General features: G+C 41.2%; 1 protein-coding gene across 2 annotated transcripts in view; it reads left to right on the top strand.

The window, feature by feature from the left end:
• Positions 1-21,602, top strand: part of COL22A1 (collagen type XXII alpha 1 chain) — a 227,815-nt gene that overhangs the window by 137,667 nt on the left and 68,546 nt on the right. For both annotated transcript variants that reach the window (XM_048287054.1, XM_048287055.1), the window contains exons 21-29: positions 646-675; positions 1,563-1,616; positions 2,529-2,582; positions 8,001-8,054; positions 17,918-17,971; positions 18,328-18,381; positions 19,379-19,432; positions 20,602-20,655; positions 21,053-21,088. In XM_048287054.1, coding sequence (XP_048143011.1) covers positions 646-675; positions 1,563-1,616; positions 2,529-2,582; positions 8,001-8,054; positions 17,918-17,971; positions 18,328-18,381; positions 19,379-19,432; positions 20,602-20,655; positions 21,053-21,088 — 444 coding nt within the window. The remainder of the gene's footprint in view (positions 1-645; positions 676-1,562; positions 1,617-2,528; positions 2,583-8,000; positions 8,055-17,917; positions 17,972-18,327; positions 18,382-19,378; positions 19,433-20,601; positions 20,656-21,052; positions 21,089-21,602) is intronic.

Here is a 21,602-nt window from a genome sequence, read left to right as displayed (position 1 = left end):
AATAGGATTAAAATAGGAAACAGTACTCTTCAACTAAAGACAAGAATGAGAGGCTCCCTGGTAATCATGGGGAAGTCAGCAGGCAATTCCCTTACTCAGAATGTGGTAGAAAGTAAAGGAATTAGAAAAAGAAAACTATGAAAAAACACCCTATTTGGGTAAGAACATTTTGTTGTCCTGCTTAAATGTAATATTAATGATGGGACAGTAGTTACCAAGAAATTTTGAAAGATGTGTATAACATCTGAAAATGAGCCTAACAGGTGGGGCATATCCCAAGCCAGTCTGCTTGTTATGTGATGCCTTCTGCATTCAATAGAACTTTGTAATTTAGAATAAAACAAGATCTGGGGAATTTACTAACTTGTTTATATGATGAGATAATGAATTAAGTTCGTACTGTTTATACAGCCACCCAAATCACTTCACAGGTAACTGTGTGAGCAAACCTTGTGTCAGTCTGAGCTCTTTAAATAGAAAGCATCCCCCAGCATGCAACAGGATTTGAGGAGCTGTAGGAGTTATCATGAAACTTGAAGGAACCTCAAGGGGAGAAAAATACCCTGTGGGGGCCCATATTTGACCTTCTATTTCTGCCTTGTATTTACTCTTTTCATCCTTTATGACTCTGCATTTCTATTGCAGGTGCATACTGAAGGCCTAAAAGGAGAGGAAGTAAGAGAGACTCAATATCTCTTCTTTCATTGCAAGGATATTTTAATGTAATTCTGTTGCCTGTTAGGTTAGATTTCTCTTTAGAATGGTACTTTAAAGGGAAGGTGGATGGAAGCATTATCAGGCCATCAAGAAATAAATTTTCCTGTTCACAGTGGAGAAAATAACCAAGAAAAGAAAAAGAGCAATGTCCTTCTCATATGCAGTGAATCTTACATGAATGAGAAGTACAAATTGTGGAGTCAGCTATGCAATTATTTAAGGACAGCAATGTGTTAACATTAATGTTAAACTGTATTTGATTTTTATGCCTAGTTTCTCTCTGAACCCGGGCACTCAAATCGGGGGGACATATCCATTGTGTCAGTCTGTTAGTCCTATGTATAAAAATATATATATATTTAAATTTTGATTTTGTGTTGGTAGATGTGCAATTTGCATTTAGCTGTTACTTAATGTAATGGAATACATCATATAAATGATGATTTAAAGCCCTTCACTGCTCTGCAGGCTTGGGGGAAATGCTGGTGGAAGCTGCTTATGCAAAAATTGCTCTTCTCCACCACCAAACCCCAACACAGAGTATTGTAGTGGAATATCCAGGATATCCCAATGTTTCGGACCTTTGAAAATCAGAGAGCCAGATATGGATAAGTGCCTGCTGAGTGTGGGTGGATCATTCTTTCTGCAGTCTAGTGAGTGCTGATAATTCGAGTAGCCAGAGATTAAGGAGAAAACCAGCTGGTCTTTGCATTGGTTCTTCAGGACTTGTGGGGAAGGGGGTGGTATAGGTCCTGTAAAGACAGACAACATGTCTAATGTGCCCATGCACATTTTTGTAAAGATACTTTAACACTTTTTAAAAAAAACCCCAAACATTCCTGTAGGGAAAGCCTGGGCCACAAGGACCACAAGGCCAGCCTGGACTTCCTGGACCTCCAGTAAGTTGTTTCTCTCACTGCTTGCAATTTCAGAAGCTGAAACTCAGGCTGGAGTGAGGCATATGAAAGTCTTATACATTATTCAGGCTATAAAATATTTAAACAGTGCTCACAGCCTGCAGTTTTCTTCATTGCTGAGAGGAGGTGTTGTGCTGTGGACGGCCTGTCTGAACACAGGGAGGTGACAACCAGGACATGGGCAGACTTTGCCTCAAGGCTGTTGTCATGCAGAACCTGATTGGCTTTCTGTTTCCAATGTCCTGAAGAGCTGTATGGGCATTCAGCACATCTCAGAGAGGCACTGACTGATAACTTTTGAGCTGTCATGTCATGAAGGTCAGGGAACAGTTGCAGTCAAAGGGGTTGGCATTATGCCACAAGGTCATGGCTGAAATATTTTGTGGATGAAAACTAGGAATTGGGTATGTGTGTTTATATTTCAACACAATTTTTGAAAGTTTGTACATGCCCACATTCTTACTTCTGACTTAAATTGTAGCCTTTTCTAGTTATATTTTATGACCCAGCTCTGCAGGATGTCTCAGTTCAGACTGTCACTGCTGCCTCATTTGCAAACACTCCGTGTTTCTTCTCTTTTGAATTGCTTGTTGTGTTTCACTGTTGATTGGCTTTTGTAAAACTGATGGCATTATGAAGATGTGTTACTTAGGTAAATCTGGTTTGAATAATGTAATTTAAATATAGTTGTGTGCTCTGTATTTAATCAGGGCATTGTCACTTTTCTCTATCTTGTTTACTCATTCTCTTCTGCTCACAGGACAACATAATTATCAGGTAAGAGTTGTCTGGGTACCCATGCAGTAATGGTAGCACAAAACAGATAGGAAATTGTTATATAGTTCACTAGTTTTTCTTATTCTGTTAACTTTCTAAATCTTTTCATTTTTAAAGGGACATCCTGGTCTGGAAGGCAAGCCTGGAGTCCCTGGTTTGCCAGGTCAAAGGGTGAGTTGCTTTTTTATTTAATCTGAGTCTCAAAAGGCTCAGGACAGCTTTGTTCAATAAGGTTTGCTACTTTCACCCACCTTACATGTACTTTTCTACTTATATAAGAATCCTGAGGCCCAGATCCTTTCCTATACTCCTTATTTATGGTGCAGGAACTTTCAGTACCTCTTGGAGTCGACAGGTTGAATGCAGGGCAGGTTCTTTCTTGCTATGTGCTCTCCTTACTGCCAAGGGGATTCTTGATATGACTGAGTGTGCAGAACCACTACAAATGGAGTCTGTTTGAAATTCCAGAGAAATTTTGTTGTCCTGGAAGTCAAATGAGTGTAAAGATTCTTGCAGTCCTTTTTGTTTTCTTTTCTGTTTGGTCTGTACTCAAAAAGAGGGTTCCCAAAAGTGGTAGCTGGTGTACCATTCTCTGCCAGGAGCTTAGTTTTCCTGTGTATGAAAAAATGTTGGATTTTCTCTGACATGGAATTATGTCTCAAATATTTGAGTACTACTAAAAGGTAAATTTCATACTGGGCCTGATGTTATTACACTCATACTCTGAACCTGCCTTTCCTTGCTTCAACCTGTTCTTATGAAGAACATTTCACTGGACAACATAGACTCATACAATATCCTGATTTATAAAGGACCCACAAGAATCATTGGGTCCAACTCCTGGCTCTGCACAGGACACCCCAAGAATCCCACCATGTTCCTGAGAGCACTGTCCAAACACTTCTTGAACTCTGTCAGGCTTGGTCCTGTGACCACTTCCCAGGGGAGCCTGTTCCAGTGCTCAGCCACACTCTGGGTGAAAAACTTTTTCCTGATATCCAACCTAAACCCTCCCCAATTCAGCTTTATGCTGTTACCTCAAGTCCTGTCACTATCACCTGAGAGAAGAGATCTGTACCTGCCCCTCCTATTCCTCTCTCAAGGAAGTTGTAACTGCAGTGAGGTCACCCCTGCGTCTCCTCCAGGCAGAACAGACCAAAGGTCCTCAGCCACTCCTCATAAGGCCATTCTCTTTGCCCTCCTTTGGACACTCTCTAATTGCTTTATATCTCTCTTATATTGTGGCACCCAAAACTGCCCCCACGACTCGAGGTGAGGCTGTCCCAGTGCAGAGCAGAGTGGAACAATCCCCTCTCTTGCCTGGCTGGTGATGCTGTGTCTGATGCCCCCCAGGACAGGGTTGTCCCTCCTGGCTGCCAGGCTACTGCTGACCCATATTCAGCTTTCCATTGACCAGGACCCCCAGGTCCTTCCCACAGCTGCTTTCCAGCCTCTCATTCCCCAGTCTGTTCATACATCCACTGTTTCCCCATCCCAGGTGCAGAATCTGGCCCTTGCCCTTGTGGAACTTGGTACAGTTGGTGATTGCCCAGTCCATTTTTCAAGGTCTTTCTGCAGGGTCTCTCTGCCCTCAAGGGAGTCAACAAATAGGAGTGGAAGTGAGATACCTGCTTAGCCTTTTTGGAGGCAGTCACTTGGGTCTCAGTACTGCTATTTCAGTACTTTTTTAAGTAATCACAGAGACTTGATGATAGCTCACTCCTTAAAGGAGAACATGAAGTTTGCCTGCAGTGCTTTGAGTCAGCACCAGTGCTGTTATCAGCCTGTGTGAGAACCTGTGAGCATAGGAGGGTGATGAGCAAACAACAGTACAGGGAAGAAATACACACCTTGCTAAGAGGTTTTCTAGAGACTGTCCATCGGATTGCATGCTATTAAATTTAGCTGTAAGCCTGACTTTTAGGAATCTTCTCCTTGGGAAGATAGTGCATGCAGCCTTTAGTCAATGCCTCAGTGGAAAAGGGCATTTACTTACTTTCTTGTAATTTCTCAGTCCTTAGAAAATATCACTTTAGAAAATAGCTCTGCAGTGCTTTACTCAAAAGTTGGTAAGTTAGGAATTACCCTGGTTTTAAAGCCTGCTGTGAAACGTTGGTTCTTGAATAAGATTAATAGAGCATATTAGCTGGGTAAAGGACAGTGATCTGTCAGGATCTGCAACAGGACGGAAAATGCTCCTGTTAATGATCATTTGACTATAGATGTCATTTGATCTGTTCTGTCTTTGAATTTTTCCCTAGACTCTGTTGTGTCTAGCTAGTTAGACTTCTCCTAAAGGTCTTTATTAGTCACCAGGCATCTTAGATGAATAGATATATTTTTTAATTAAAGGCCATTATTCAATGACTGAATACATGAGATGAATCAAAGTCCTGGGCTTGGTGGATCTCCACAGATCCTGTCTGGGGGCAGGAGGTAACAATTTCATCCTGAACCAAGCAACTGGGTTGTGTTCATTTTACTATTCAGAAGTTCCTGGCACTGGAGGTCTGTATTTTGACAACGATACCCTCACATTAGGAGCACACCGTGTGAAAAAAAATGCTTTGCTGTTCTCATGTGACCTGTAAGACCTTTGAGTGACAGACAATACTGTCCTCAATTTATTAAAACTGCCTGAAGAAGGAGAAATCTGAGAGCCTGGTTTCACTTTTATGGTGGTTTTGTGGTTGTTTTTCCTCTTCCTGTCCTTTTTCTTCTGTCAAAATGAAGAGAACTGAAGTGCTTTGGTTCTGCTCTTAAGTCTTTATACCTGATCTACTGAAATATTTGTTGGAAATAAAACCAATTTTTTTTTCTTAATAGGCGCAAAAGGTGCAGACATATGACATGCTCCTGGAAAGCACACAGATCTGTGGCCAGTACAGACTAAACATAGGGCTCTTCTGAAGTGTACTCAGTAACTTGGATTTCAAGAATTTGCCTCTTTTTTAAATGTTACAAATTCATTCAAGTGATTGAAATCTCAGAAAGAGACCAAGAGAAAACATTTATCCTACAGCAGTACTTCCCACACAGGCATGAAGTAGGAGCTATCGAGACCATTTTGAGTTTGTTGTGCTGGACTGCAGCTTAGTTTTATAAAGTTGTGTTGATAAAATCTTTCCAAGATACAAGGTACAATCAATACATAGCAAAAAATAATACAGCATTCTCATAGGGTAGTAAGAATAATCTTATGAAAAGAAAATTAATGGAAATGTATTTATAATATAGTAGCATTTATTGAATGTCCTACTCCAAGTAAGTCAGGAAGATAAGTAATAATAATAATAATAAAACTAAAACTGGGAACTCCTGGGTTCAGGGTACACCTATGTGCCTGGTAACAAATCTACCTCTGTTCCTGGGACCAAGCCTCAGAGAAAAACCCCAGCATCTCTCTTATGAGGAAAAGCTGAGGGAGCTGGGCCTGTTCAGCCTGGAGAAGTGATGGCTGAGAGGGGACCTCATCCCTGTCTGTCAGTGTCTGCAGGGAGGGCTCAGAGCATGGACCAGGCTCTGCTCCTGGTGCCCAGCAATGGGACAAGAAGAACGGGCAGGAACTGATGCACAAGAAGTTCCACCTGAACACAAGGTAGCACTTCTTTCCTGTGCAGTGACTGAGTGCTGAACGGATTGTCCAGAAAGGCTGTGGAGTCTCCCTCACTGGAGATATTCCAGAACTGTCTGGACACAATTCTGTGCCTGTGCCCTGGGATGACCCTGCTGGAGCAGGGAGGTTTGACCAGATGACCCACTGTGGTCCCTTCCAGCCTGATTGTGATTCCATGATTCGGTGATTCTCTGTTCTGGCTTCAATGTTGTAACTCTGGAAGTAGCCACCTTGACGTGTAGCTCCCACATGGATAGGAAGCTGGAGGTGGCTCATCTCCCATGTCTGGCCCCACACACCACATCCTGTGTGCTTTATTCATAAGATTATTTATTTATTTGAGTTTTTTAACAGTGTCCTTTGCATAGTCACCTTGGCAGTGGGCAAAATGATCATCTTTAACAAGAAAACATTTGTTAAATCTTGTGGCGATGAGTCCTTCAGATTAAAAATGGGCTCTTGTTGGCTTTGACAAGAAAAGAAATGATGGATGTTGGAAAAGTAGAAGGAACATTTATGAATAGCGGGTGTGCTGGAATATATAATTCAAATTTTTATTGGTATTGAGTCCTGGAAATGATTACAAATTCCTTCTGATATCTGAGGACCCTATAATCACTCCTTTAATATTCTTCTAAAATTCTTTTGTATATGACCGCTGATTTTCATTGTTTTGAAGTGGAGGGTTGTTGGGGATTTTTTTATGAGAAAAACAAGTAAAATGACTGATTCTGACACACCAGCTAATAAATCTCAGTCACAACTGAGGAAAATACGATGAAAACTTGTTTTGTTTTTGATGGTTTAGATTTTTCATTCATTTAAGTCAGCAGAAAGCTTGTTGTTCATAGATGTTTCTGCACTTATTTCAATGAAGAAAAAGGAAAATTTTATATATGAATCTTAAGCATCTGTATGACCATTCACATTATCAGGGACATGAAACTTCTTTAATTATATTTTCCTTCTAAAAAGAAAATCAGTCTGGATGGGAAGGAGAAATGAGGGAGAAAAAAATCTGTTTCTCAGATATTTGCATGACTCTTCTTGTACCCTCCTACTATATTACTAACAGCCTCAGAAATACTAATGATTCAGTGTCTGTTACACATGAGGGAAGAATAGATCAGTTTTATAAAATATGTGACTTGCCTAAAGTAACACAGCATGTCACCTGTTTGGTTGAGAAACAAATCCAACCTCTGCCTTAACTCCAGTGCTTTCTCCATCCTTTCTTCCTCATTTTTCTTGTGTAGGATTTTTTCCTTTTGAATTATTTGAGGTCAAACCCATGGGGACAGAGATGCTGCAGCAATCCATACAGGTGACCTTGGTGCAAGGGTATACTCTAGGTCTTGGCTTGTCCTTCCCTTGCACCAGTGAAGTTCCCTGGTTCCCCTGAAGGGATAATTTTTACTTGCTGAGAAGTCAGTGAGCTCTGCCCCTTGGTGCTAATGGCACCCTTACTTACAATTGCCTCACAGATTCCTGTTTCCCATCCTAGAGAGTGTCCCATCCTAGAGAGTGTGAATCTTTTCTATTCAACCATGCACCAAAGTTCTTAATTATTTTATATCTTAATGCATGGAGCAGTGCAGGGAACCAAAGGGACACTGGTTTACCTCTCAGCCCATGTCTACATTTGTCACCTCCCTTGGCTGCATCTCGGCACCACGACTTCCTTACCTGTCTGTAGGGAGAAGCCAGGTGGGATTGCAGAGTGTAGGAGATGCCATGATGTGCATGAGAACAGCCCTCAACTTCAGGATTATTGTCACAATTTGGAAGATACAGGACTGTCAAAGACTGCTGGGATTTCATTTCCAAATCGTGTCTGCTGTCTTCATTTCTAGATTTTGTGTTCTGTGTACTCACATTACGTTGATTTACCAGTTTGGGGGTAACAGACTTCGGAAAATCAATAGCAGCATTTGGTTTGCTCTCTAATATGTTCTCCTCTGTTGAACATGCAGGGTAAAAAGGGAGAACCAGGATTCCCAGGAATCAATGGTCTTATTGGACCTCAGGTAAGCAATGATTTCTTCATTTTCATACAATACGTGGAAAAAACAGAGTTTTGTGGCAAAAGAGGATTTGGAACTATGCAGCATGTGTGATCTTCTCCTCTGTACCATTTATGAAGCTTATGTTTCTCTTTTTAAGAGCTAAATAATTTCTCTTGTGAATGAGAGAAGTCTGTCTGTCTGCAAGCAATTACTTTTACTTTCTACAGTTTTTCAACATCTCTGAACAGGGATGTAAGGAGGTGTTTCGTATATGATTTCCCCATTGCTTGCGCTTAGAGCAGCATCATTGAAGAGGGAAATCACTGATTTGTGTTTTGTGAGGAAAGGGGATGTCTTCATTTAATGACCCCTTAGCCCCTTTGTTTTAAAGCTTTTGGCAAGTTAGTGCTCCAGCTTGCACCATAACATCATAAGGGCAAAACTGTGGTTTATGTTAAGAATCATAAGAGAGGATTTAACTCCACCTTGGATCAGCCCATCCTGCCCTGTGTTATGATAACACGGACACCTCTGGCTTAGTTTCTCACTAACTTTGCAGACAAATTCAGCAGACCTAAATCACTTTGTAGGGTCAACCCTGCAATAAGAAAAATATCCGTGGGAATGTCCTCAAGTAGGAAAGATACAACCTCACACTGAGCTGACCGCTCAGAATAAAAATGAGCATTTCATCTGTTCCCCTTTCAATAGTAAATTAACAAACTGGACTTTGGCTTTAGGATTCTGTTTCAATAACGGGTAAAGTTTGGGGAAGAATGATGAGCTTCCATTGCTACAGCTGTTGGTGATGTAATGTAACAAGCAGCACACTGCTAGACAGCAGATACTGACTGCTCATTTATTTGCCCTGGCAGTCTATGCCCTTGTAACCAGGAGAAATGATCTAGAAATGGTTTGTGTGGCAGGAGTTCTGTAATGAGCTGTTCATGTGTCTGTGGAGGATGTCAGAGAGGCAATCCAAGGGCTTCAGACCCTCTGCAGGTGAAGTTCCTTGTGTCCAGCTGGGAGCCTTGCCCTGCAAAACACCACTTGATACTGGTTTACATATTTTAAGACTTTTTTCTTTGGTATAGGATCTAGTTTGCAAGTATTTTAGCAGCAGCCTGCAAGAATGAAGACAGTATTTCTAATGGATTTAAATATTTTAGAACCACAGAATATGCTGCATTGGAATGAACTGATAAAGATCATCAAGTCCAACTCCTGACCCTACCCAGGACACCCCAAGAATCTCTTTATATGCCTGAGAGCATTGTCCAAATGCTTCTTGAATTCTTGGATCATTGAGTACAACTCCCTGCTTTAGTTGTGTTTTGTTTTCTTAGATTGATTGGTTGTTGGTTTTTTTGTTTGTTTGTTTGTTTTTCTCCCTTCATTTTGAAGGAAGATTTTTATCCATGTATGATTTTTAAGATACCTGACAGTATCCATCCAAACAATGTCACACTTTCTCAGCTCGGGTTCCCTGCAAATTAAACATATATATGCATGTGTTAGCAATTTTATAAATGCATCTGAGAAAATTGCTGACATAGGATTAAGTAATTTTCCTTTTTGCACAAGCTAAATAATGTTAGCAAATTTTATGTTAATTAAAACCACACAAAGTTCTAGCCCCATCAAGGGATGCTGAAATTGACTCTTCCTCCAAGCTAACTGCACGAAAGGTAAAATATTGTTCTTATTCCTGCAGTGGCACTCTGTTCTGGACATATTACTGCAGATTTCCATATTTCTCTTTAAAGAAAATGCTTACATTCACTTTGTGACAAAACTACTTTTATGCTTAAGAGCACTTTTGGTGGCATTAGATTTTTAAAGCATTTTATCAGCAATTTTTTTTTTTTTTCTTAATTAGACTATACCTCAAAAATGCCCAGGAAGAAAAGTGGTTTCCTTATACTGTAGTTACATGGATATTCATTCGAGTTATGTATGGAAACCTATGTCAGCTGTTCTGTGCTGTCCCCATGGTGTTGAGGGCCAACTGATTTGAGTTGGCTGCACATAAACTAGATTAGGACATGAAAATAATCTCCCTTTCCTCTGCAATTTTAACTTTGTCTGATTTTGTTTTCTGACCTGATTCCCCACATTGATACCTGTATGGACAAAAGGACAGGGTTGGTATAGGAGCTTTAGAAGGCTCATTGTTGCTGAGGGCACAGGAAATATCTTCTGAAGTTATTATTGGGCTTTGTCAAGAAAAATTGTTGCTGTCATGCTCAGTCCAGCTGAGAAGCCACAGAAGATCAGGTAGCTGTGCAAGGGAACTGACTTAAGGGCTACTCTTTGGGGTCCCTTCCAGCTCGGGATATTCTGTCATTCTATGATCCCGTGATGAACTGCAGTTGAGATGAGTCAGTCCAACTCTCAAGGACCATTCGAGAGGTAATTTAAGTGTCAGACCCTGAAGCAGAATCTCAGAGGCAACTTCCCTGCTAGTCTGAGGATGTTTTTTGACAATAGAGTAGCCTTACCTTTGTCTCTCTTTGCACAAACCGACTCAAACCAAATTAGAATATAAAAATATTTTTAAATATTTATTTTTCCTTCCAAATCAGCTGTGGTGGTGAACCTGTCCATGTGCTTATTTGCTCCATGTTGTCTGGTCAGCACCCCCAAAAAGAGCATTTATATTCCAATGACCTTTAGAAATGGTTCATCTTGCAACATCATTAAGCCATGGAATAGAAACTCTGGATATTTTTTCCCTTTTGGACTTGAACAATTTTCTGGCAGCAAGGACAGAGACACCTGCACTTATAATGTGTTTATATTGTTATTATTTATTTGTACTATTTTAGTGTCCAGGAACCTTAATCATTGGCCCAACTTCTATTGCAGTAGGATGTTCAAATGCAGACTGAAAAATGGGCATTTCTATAAAGAACTTTCAGCTGAAATAGTTGGCTCAGGCACTCTGAGCTGTATCTCTGAATTACCAAGGTTGGGGTTTAGCTCCAAATGCAAGCACTTTTTTGGGTGAAGAATGGGGATGCAGGTGCCTGCTCCTCTTGATGGAGATCCAGTTAATATCATCAGTGGAGCCTGAAGCTCTCTTAAGACAGGCACCTACAAATGTGCCACTGAGCCACTGTCAAGGCACCCCGAGCTGAGTGGGTACTTGCTGGCCACCTGTAAGACAGCAAAACACATCAAAAGTCTTTGAGATTTAAACAAAAATGCCATACCTAAGCCTTGCAATACCTCTGGGCTGTTACTGAGGCTTGCCTTATGCTAGATAACCTGGTGGTGTAAGAAAGACCTGAGAGGAAGACCAGTACAAGCTGTACCTATTATGGTCTTGGTTGGCAGTGATTTAATTAGTATAGACTTGTCTGTAGGGTGTGAGCTCAAGCCCAGGTTTTTTTAAGTAATTCAGGAAATAAATGATCTCCTCTGAAACATACAGTGTCCTTAATGTCCTTTTTATAATGCAAGTTAAAACTGCAAAATGTAAGAAAAGGATGCGGGTCCCAGCTTCAAAGCTCAGATTGAATTCAAGCTTTGCCAGTGCTGTTTGGAATTGGAAGATATTGCTCAGAACTATCTTTAATAAGATCTATACCTTTAAAGAAACTAAATTAAAACAGTCTTCACCTGTGAAGATTACTAATAGTGCTGAAACAGAAGACATTAAAGGAGGTTTTTTTTAGTTGTTTTTTCTCATTTGCTGCACTGACTCAGTAAACCAACTCCAAGCGAACACATAAGGAAATAAATCTTCCTCTGTAGACAAAAGATCATGTCCATAGCTTACACCAAGTGATTAAATTAAGTAAACACTGCCTTTCACTGAAAGCAGGAAACTCTCCTAGAGAGACTGCTATGTACAAAGTCAACTTTATTCAGTACTTTTAAAGAGTTGCAAAGACAGTTCAGAGAATTTTTTGCTGACAGAACTTTTATTTTAAATTTAATGCTGGTACTCCAGTTTCAATGCCACCTGATGAAATGACTGGAGACTGGATCCATCTATGAATTATGGCACTGCCACTGATGCTGACTGTAGGACATGTATTGTAGACAAATGTTCAGATCTGTTGGCTCTTCAGGCTTTTGGTTTTTAGTGTGATCAGCAACAGCTTTTTTTATAAGTCCTCTTACCTTAATATTGATTTGTAAGGCAGGATTTAAGCAGAGAAAGAAACACAGTGCTCTAATGCAACCTTACAGAAAATAAGTCAGTAATATGTTCTGGTTTAGATTGGATATAAGGAAAATTTCTTCACTGGAAGGGTGGTCAAGCATTGGATCAGGCTGCCCAGGGAAGTGGTAGAATCACTGTCTCTCGAGCTATTTAAAAGAAGTGGCACTTAGAGATGTGGTTTGGTGGTTGCAGTGGCAGCCCTGGGTTGATGGTTGGACTCGAGGATCTTAGAGGTCTTTTCCAACCATAATGATTCTCTGATTGTATAATTCCAATTCACAGTAGTAGTGGCTGGGGTGAGAAATGAGAAGCAGATTTGAGGAGCTGATCCTGGAATCCACTCGGATGCAGTGGAGAAGTGGAGCAATGGAGTAGCAAAGGACATAGTGAGACACGTGGGCTGCTCCACAAAACTGGCTGCAACAGCTTCATTTCTTATGGGAAAGGAGATTAAATAAAGGGGAGACAGCACAAAGCCAACAGGAGGGGTCTGTGGGGTCTTTCTGAGAGGTGAAATTGTGGGGAATGTCTTTGGAGTGGAGACAAGAAGAGAGAGTGGAAGGGAAAGGGCTGTCAGTTCCTCATTTACTCATTTTGCTCTCATTTTGTCAGCAGACAGAATGCTCCTGCATGTCCCTTCTTCTTGTTCATAAATCTGGCACACTGCATTAACAGCCCAGACCAGAATCTGTTTTAATCTGGGTTAAGGGCTTATCTAAACCTTTGCTATAGTGTAACAGAATCCAGACATTGGCATGGAATAATACACAGAAAATACATCTGTGCAGGCTTTGCCTTCAGATACCTGGGAAAGCCATCAGACTCCAGTTTTCGCTGTGGAATGCCATTTGTTCACCACCCTCCAAGACTTAGTCATCCCTTCTTTCATGGAAAAGAGATTTAGGCCAAGAAGTCTACTGATGGAGTCACAGACAAAGGCTTCTGTTCCTTTTCAGAGCCTCCTGAGGGAGTGTACAACCTAAATCTTAATATCTGTGCCTTTCCCAGCCCATCTTCAAGCAAGGTACACACTGGAACAGGAGAACATCCTTTAGTGCATTCTTGAGGGCAGACACAGCTGTTTCTCCAGTATGAACAGTGTCAGATTTCTTTCCTGAACACTGTCACTGCATTACATTGTCTAAGGAATGGAGCTGGATGAAACACAATCCTGAAAAAATCCACCCCCCACAATGTTTTTAAAGATGTCCCATCACATAACACACATACCTCTACAAAGTATTTTGATTTTAGATTTTAATGAACATTTGAAATATTTTTGTTTCAAAACAACAGTTTGAAAATATTCTGGTCCAAATATTTTATTTAAAAAATCCGTGTTTTGCAATTTTTTTCCCAAATGTGTTTGTGTAGATCTGTTTTAAAATCAAGTTTTCAAGTTTGTATCAGTTTTTGCTTCAACATGTACAAAGCATACATCAGAGTGTTTGCCAGCCAGAAAAAAAAATACATCCTGTGATTATTTTCTTCTGGTTCAGGGTTTCAACAGGACACCACTGTGGTCTGGATTTGGGATAAAGACTCTCATGTGCATAATTCATCAAATAATCTTTGAAAAATGTAGTTGTATAAATCAGGTGCTTTAATCTGGATTCACTTAAAAATGGAAGCAAAGAAAACAGATGGTGTGAGATTCCTTGGGGTGAACATTACACACAGTCCTGCTGCTGTAGTTTTATAATGTTGGGTTTTTTAAAACTTTGATAGATTCTGTCATTTTGGTGAATTCTAATATTTGAAAAGAATATTACTTGCTCTGAATTACACTCAGAAGTCAGGAGAAGGGCTACAATAAGATACTGAAATACAAGTGAAACAGAACTTCTCTGCACAGTAGCAAAAGGGAGGGCTCTATGAAGGATATTTATGATGTATTTCTGCCATTTTATTTCACTTTGTCTCATCACTTGCTGTAGCCCAGGCTGCAGAAAGCAGGAAACCCAGTAGGACAGTCGATGTATTGGTGTGTGCAGTCAGCTGGAGCAGGCTGCCAGCACCCTGTGCATCACCAAGGGATACTGCTGGCCATCCCATAAAACTGTCCTTTCTGTGTCCATCTCAGAGAAGATTTTATCAGAACAGCTTTCCATTAGTATGTGTAGCATTTGTTGATGCAACACATGGTGAGTCTACCTGTAAACCAGTTTGGGCATGATATCCTGGGTAATTATCTCTTGGAGAATGATGAAATGGAATTATTAGTGGCAATTTAGGAAAAGGATCAGTGGTATTCCATTTCAGGACTTATGGTTGCATAAGATTGGCCTTGAATATGGAAAGTCTATGAGAATAATTAGAAATTGTCTGGGATAGTGAGAAAACCAAGAGTAACTGGGTGTAGCGGGTTGGATTTGTTCCCGGGCGGAAACGCCAATTTAGTGTAGTGGTTTGGTCTAAAATACTCATTACTGTTTATCTTCTGTGAGATAAGAATTAGGAGAAATGCAAAGCAGGCACCAAACTTGAAAGAATATAAAGAAGTTTATTAGCGGACTTAAAACGGGGAAAAAAATTATACCACCTTCAGAACTGTCCTCCTCCCCCCACCTTCCTCCCTTCTCCCACTGACAATGTAAAAAAAGACAACCCTTAAGATGTTCAGTCTGTTTGCCACTGCCATAATAACCTTGTTCAGTCCATTTAGAATGAGAAGTCTCTTCTTGCTCGTGCTATGAAAACATTATCACAACGAGCCAGCCGCCCACTTCCAAATATTGTTCAGTCCATTCAGGAAGAGGAGTCTCTCTGCCTGCGTGTGAGTCCCTTCCCCCGACTTGCAGCTTTTCCCGCAACTGCTTTCGAGGGTCCACTCTTGAAGTTTTTTGGGGTACAATTTTAAGGTTGAGCCGTTCAGAAACAAAACCAGAGGCCCTTCTCCTTCCCTGGGAGCAAAGGGTCTTCCTCATCTTCATCTTTAGGACTATCCCTGGGAGCATCTCTAGGAACTGAGGTTTTCTCCTTTCCCATTTGGAGCAAAAGTCCTCATCTGGTCCATCTCTAGGGACTGAGGTTTTCTCCTTTCCTGTTTGGAGCAAAAGTCCTCATCTGCTCCATCTCTCCCTGTCCAAGCTTCTCATGAAATTACAGCTGCGTCAGCATCTGCCTATCTCAGCGCAGGTGCTTTTGCTCATGAGTTGAACACTCCACCCCCCAGATCTTCATGGAATTACAACGGGATACTCTGATATATCATAGCTTCACAACAGAATTTCAGCTTTAAGCATCTCCTCTCTCTCTTCCCTCAGGTTTTCAGCTTGAGAGAGCTTGGGGGGCGGGGGGGGGGGGCGTCTGTCTATTCTTAAGTGTGGATCACAGAGGTGGTCACAACTTTAAGTGGCTTAAAGAATTGTCCATATTCAAACTGGCCAGCTGATAGGTTCTATCAGGTACCAGAGGAAGCTGTAAGCACCCCTTAGCAAGGACATCCCTTCTGGGACTATGCTTGCTAACCTATGACACTGGGAAAAAGAGTTGGGATGGGGAGTACATAATGCTTCCTATTTTACGGTTTACACTGGTTGCTGTCAGATGCTGGAGTAAGACTGGTTTCAGATCAGACTGACCCCTGCCACTCTGTCACTGTGTGGGGTAACTCACATCATACCTGGGATTGCATGGGCTGAGGCTGGGTCCTGACTGGGCTTTTTCACCTCCTGGTAGAAGTTCCCTGTTCTAGGGCCATGAGGGATGTGTGTTTCATGGTGGGAGACAGTTCACTTAATGACAGAGAGAGAACAAAATGAAATTATTAGGAAGGAACCACTGGAATTGTCGAGGAAAGCCTGCAGAGGTAAATACAGACATAGTCCAATCTGAATCAGTTTGTCGTTTTAATAAAGTTTTGCCTTCATTCCTAGTTCTCCTCCCACTCTTCATGGAAGCCCCTTCTTGGAGCCCATACTTTCTGCAGGGCCTCTCAGCAATGTCTTGTAGAGGTGGAGTAGGGCCAAGCAGAATTTCCGTGTCCTTGGTGTTTGGGGCCGCTCCATCCAGCTGTGTCTGCACACAGTTCTGTCTGTGTGGGGTATTTGCTCCTGTGCTGGGCTTATTTGGACTATTGAGTCTTTTCCTTGAATAGTGAAGCCTTTTTAAGTGAAGGATGGTCTTGACCATGTGTCTCCTGATGGGTGTAAAATCTTTAACTGCAGGACCCAACCACAGGATTCCCCAGGAATTAAATCATCAGCATCAATGCATCCAAAGGCACATCTGTCTGGGGATGTTTTAGCCATGCTCACATTTGAGGCACTCTACAAGTGAGAGTGTTGTTGACAGGATAACTCCATGTCTGTTCTGAGTTGCAATGAGGCTAGTGCAGCTACAGGATCCTTTTCTGGTCTCTTTGCCCCATCTATTGGTGAGAGACTCTTAGCTGCTCCTGGCTGAATTTTGTGAGTAAGTTTCTATAAGATCACTTACCTGCCTTTTTTGCCAAACCATGCCCCAAACACCTCTTTTTCCTCACTTTTTTACACCATTTTCTTCTCATCACCTACATTTTCAGTTAAACATAAATACTAATATTGATCCATGACTCATAATACCTTAATATTGAATGGTGACAGGGAAAATGCTGTCTGGCCGTTTTCTGTCTTGTATCAGTTGCTCAGTTTCAAATCTTTACAGAGGGCTTGGGTGGGGAGGTTTTTTGGTGGTTTTTTTTGTTTGTTTGTTTTTTTAAGTACAATTGCACCAGAACTCCTCTTATGCTGAAAACTGAGAATTAATGAGATTGTCATGTTAGAAAGACAGAAAGAGGCAGCCAGGGTAAAATTTCAGCTCAGTCATATATCCATTTCTCATGCTGTTTGCTCAGGTCCTGATCCAAAAAATACATGAACACATGTTTCATTCTGAGCTTAGGAGAAATCCTGTCTTGTCTACAGGGGAAGCTGGCAGTAACAAACATGCTTTGTATCTCAAGCAACATACTAAGATTTGTCAAGGCTGGAAACAAATTTCTCACAGGAAGCCAAATTTAACAATTTGCTCGATGCATAAAAATAAATCCCTCTGTAAATCGGGTGACTATTAAGAGAATATTTTCCCTAAGAGAAACAGCTGTTGCAGAGAGATGAGTAAGAATGTTAAGATATTTCCAACTGAATGTGTTCATCAAACTATGAATTCATGAGGATCTTTTACTACCTAGCAGGTTGATGTTGAGCAACAAAAGGGTGGCACATTTTGTTTTAAAACACCTGAGTCACTGCAGCATTTCTCCATACTGTTGGATTCACTTTTTTACCTCCACCCTCCCAAAAAAAGCAAGCTCAAAGCACAAGCCTGTTCCATTAATTAGTTGCTTTCAGCAATCTTTTTGCAGAGGTAAATTATTCACTTTGAAACAACATGAATCAAAGTTAACTTCAACTGGATGCTCCAAGGAATCCTACTGGTCAAACTTCAGGTTACCACTGATGGCCTTCAACTGCTCCTTCTCTTGTAATGGAGTGCAGGATGGAGCTCCCCTCAGCAATGGCAGCAGTGGCTTAAGCAGAAGATCCTCTTCTGCCTGTGTTCATGGCCCCTTGTCTTGGCATCTTGCACTTTTTGGGTAGAAGTTAAGAAAATAAAGCTCAGTGCTTTTGTCCATTTCCTACAGGGCTCCTATTACACAGGGAAGGACCTGAGGCTTTCAGCCGCTACCAGAGAATTTAATAAACTGGCTTTGCTTCCTCTCTTGCAGGGTCCTCCAGGGCCCCCTGGCATTGCTGGACCCCTGGGACCACCTGGACCACCGGTAAGAAAGCTCTGGGGTTTTTTGTTTTATATTGAGAAGAAAAAACAGGTGGGGAAAATTTTAGGTCATGGCTTTCAGAGGGAACAGAGTTAGGGCCTCTGGCAATGTGTGTTTTCTCTTACATTTTCTCACTGCAAAGCCACAGCTGGTCCTAGAGCACTGCTTCTCCCTGCTGAGCCTTGGAACCATGTTGGTGCTCCCTGGGAATAAGTCAGTGTCTCCAGGGCTCCTCATGGCACTGACCTGACTGCAGTTGAAGGGAAAACTGCACTTCAGTTGAAAGCAGCAATCCCCAGTGAGATTCCTGCAAAGAACAGAAATACTGATTTATTTTTTCTTCTGGTTTCATTTCTCAGGGACTTCCAGGAGAGATTGGAGTTTCCGGTAAAACCGGACCACCTGGACCAGCTGTAAGTGTTGAGGAGCTGCTTCCCTCATCTCCGAGCTCTCCATTGTTTCAGATAGTTTAATTCTCAAGTCTGCTTTGTTTCCCACATCTTGCCTGCACACCAGGTTTTAACATGGGCTCCAATACTGTCACTTTTATTCCAGAAATTAATCTCTGCTACCTTTTGTGAATAAGAATTTTACCAGCTGCAGTCCCACTATTCTTAAGGAATTGGATCATATTATTTTCTTTATATGATACCTTTCAAAATTCCTTTTGCATTTTACACAATATTGTTTTTCCAAACCTGGAATTTCCTGAATCAGGCCAAATAACTCATGATTAAAATCTCAGATTTAGCAGAGCATAGCGATTTCTGTTGGGTCTTAAGTCATAAAAGTTGAATTATTAAATACTTAGTACAGAAATGCCACCTACAGCCTGCCGGTTTTGGGGATTGACTGACACTTGGAAAAGGGAAGAAAACTTTTTCTCACCATTTAAAATGCATTACAGGAAGTAATTTTAATTCTTATCTTGCTGAACCACTATGTCACTATGTGCTATATAATTTAATTTTAGGAGTCTATGTACTGTATAACAGATTACCAATATTTAAAAGGAGAAATTGATGTAAAAGAAAATTTTTATAGCTACTGATAATAGGGACTTACATAGAATAAGTTAAAATGTAAGTAAGATACATAAAAAAATATTTAAAGATCCACAGTGTAGAAAAACTCTACACTGGAGTTTCTCTGTAACAATGCTGACATCCAGTGGTCATTCACTAAAACTGGGATACTGGAAAAAAGGGCAGAGCAAATACGTACAATGTGAGAATTTTTGTGCATTTTGAGACACAGTAGGGAAAAAAAAAAAAAAATGCATGAGGGGGTTCTTCTTTTCTTAAAATTAGGTGGGTGGCTAGAGGGTTGAAATGAACACACTTATGTTGAATTTGATGATAACAATTTAAAGAACCGGCACTTAACAGTTTATGATTTCCTCTTGTTTAGGGGCTGCCTGGCAAAGATGGACTCAATGGGCTTCCTGGGCTTCCAGGTCTAAAGGCAAGTGACACCACAGACACTGGGACTAAGCTGCCTACCTGGGCAGATCATTGGGGTGAGCAAGCAAGGGAAGCAGGAAAAACACAGCTGGGCATTGCAAAAAATCTTTCAGGAAATCCAGTGACTCTGGCAAGTCAAGGCATGTATCCAAGGCACAATGAAGAAGAACAAAGAAGTGTAGCAGACTACAAAGGTGTTCCTTTCTTTCCTCCCTGAAGGGCTGGAAAGAAGAGATGCCATCCCCCTGAGCCTTCTCTAGGTCTGTGTGGCAGAAAGTTGGTTCTTTATTATTTTCTACTTCTTATATCCCATTTGAAAGCTTCTCCCAATGACAGATTGGAAAGGGGAGTTGTCTCCCCTGTTGTCTCTGCATTGGGAGAAGGGAGATAGGAAATTTAGAGATAGGAGACACTTGACTTGTCATCCCGCTGCAAATAAGGGTCAAAGAAATGTACCATGTTTTGACTACAAAGGCCAAACTAGGTTTTGGGGATGATGATGCTTATTAAATAAAACCGCTCTTAACCATGTGTTGCCTTGGATTGCATTGGCAGAGGTTTTCTTGCTTCTGATACTTGAGCCCATGTATAGCAGAGTCCCCAGCTCCCATTTACTGATGAATAAAAGGGAAGAATTTGGAGCCCATAACATATTTCCGATGTTAAATAAACTTTGGATTTTATCCACACTTCTGTGTAATACTTACTGTACTTCCCAGCTATGTAACCATATTTCAACCACTGCAGCCTCTGCTGTCCATACTGACACCACCCACCTTGGAACATCAGTTTTAAAGTATTTACATAATGGACCCAGTGACCAAGGCCCCAGCCCCAAAATTTTATGTTTTTTTTAAAACACTTTCTGACTTTCTAACCACATAGAGTTTGAAGAAACTGAATTGAGGTGTTGTTTTTCAGGTAATTCACTATGGGCATCTTTAATGTAGCAGTGATTGTGTTATTCCAGAAATTCTCCAGTAGAGTGCTGCAGATGTGATTGTAAATGGCACTTGAATGGAAAAACAGTCCAGGAAGCATATTCTCATATGACTCCATTTACACCCCCAAGCTGATCCTGAGGAGCTGAGTTAAAATATTCCTCACCATTGGCTGCAAACGTACTGCACAAACACCAGTTTGTGTATTGATTTGTTGTGTTCCCTGCAGGGAGAACGAGGGGAAAAGGGTGAGGAAGGCTTTCCTGGAAAAGCTGGCCCTAAGGTAAGGGATTTTATTTCATAGTCTCCTGTATCCACTGAGTCAACCAAGGTATGATTTTGGAAGGTCTTATACTGAAGTCAGGACAGTAAGATTCCTCTGAAGTTGGAGACGTAAGGGGATGACCACATGGGGCTCACTGACTTTCATGGTGTTCCAAAATACCAAACCTTATTTGATGTTCTTCTCTCAAGCCTAAGTGTGCAGGGAGATCTAACCTGGACCTTGCATTGGCTCCATGCAGTCTGCATTCCCAAGCCATCAAAAAGGCAAATTCAGAGCCTTATGGGACATAGGTAGAACAATATGGAGCAGTAGGGATCACATTTGCTAATGAGAAAATGTTCTTACCAAAGGCTCAAGTCCTTACAATGTTATAGATTTGCTTTTGTTTTTCCAGGGTGAACCTGGGAGCCGTGGCCAACCTGGTGAGCAGGTGAGCAGGAAAAATAGTCTTAACTGCAAGACCTATCTGTCAAAGCAGTATAAAGTGGTCACATGGAACAACAAAGCCATTTGCCAAAGATAAGAGCTGTGCATGTCATTTGCATCTGTGATTGAAGGTGCAAGAATTATATTGATGAGACTTATGGTTGATCTTAGAGGTCTTTTCCAACCTTAATGATTCTATGATTGATGGAATAAGGCTCCAAGTCTGAGGCACAAATTGAGGTTTATTGGGATAAGGCACTTACTAAATTAATAATTGTGAGTCTGGACTGTACTGCTGCTACTCCAAAAGTCTTTATAATCTTATAATCTACCTGATAGGTGTCACTCAATTCCCAGGAAAGTATCCTTACCTGGCATCCCAGGTAAGGAGAAATCACCGTGGCATGGGCAAATGATTCCTCAGGAGTGTTTGCATCAGGCTCCAAGGGAGGAGTGGTTTCTGTACCCTTCCTTGGTGTCCTTTCACTGTAGCTGAGCAAACAAACTACCAGGCCTGA

This window comes from Corvus hawaiiensis, chromosome 26 (assembly GCF_020740725.1).
Source record: "Corvus hawaiiensis isolate bCorHaw1 chromosome 26, bCorHaw1.pri.cur, whole genome shotgun sequence".
Classification (NCBI taxonomy): Eukaryota; Metazoa; Chordata; class Aves; order Passeriformes; family Corvidae; genus Corvus; species Corvus hawaiiensis.
This window is presented reverse-complemented; position numbering and strand designations above follow the sequence as displayed.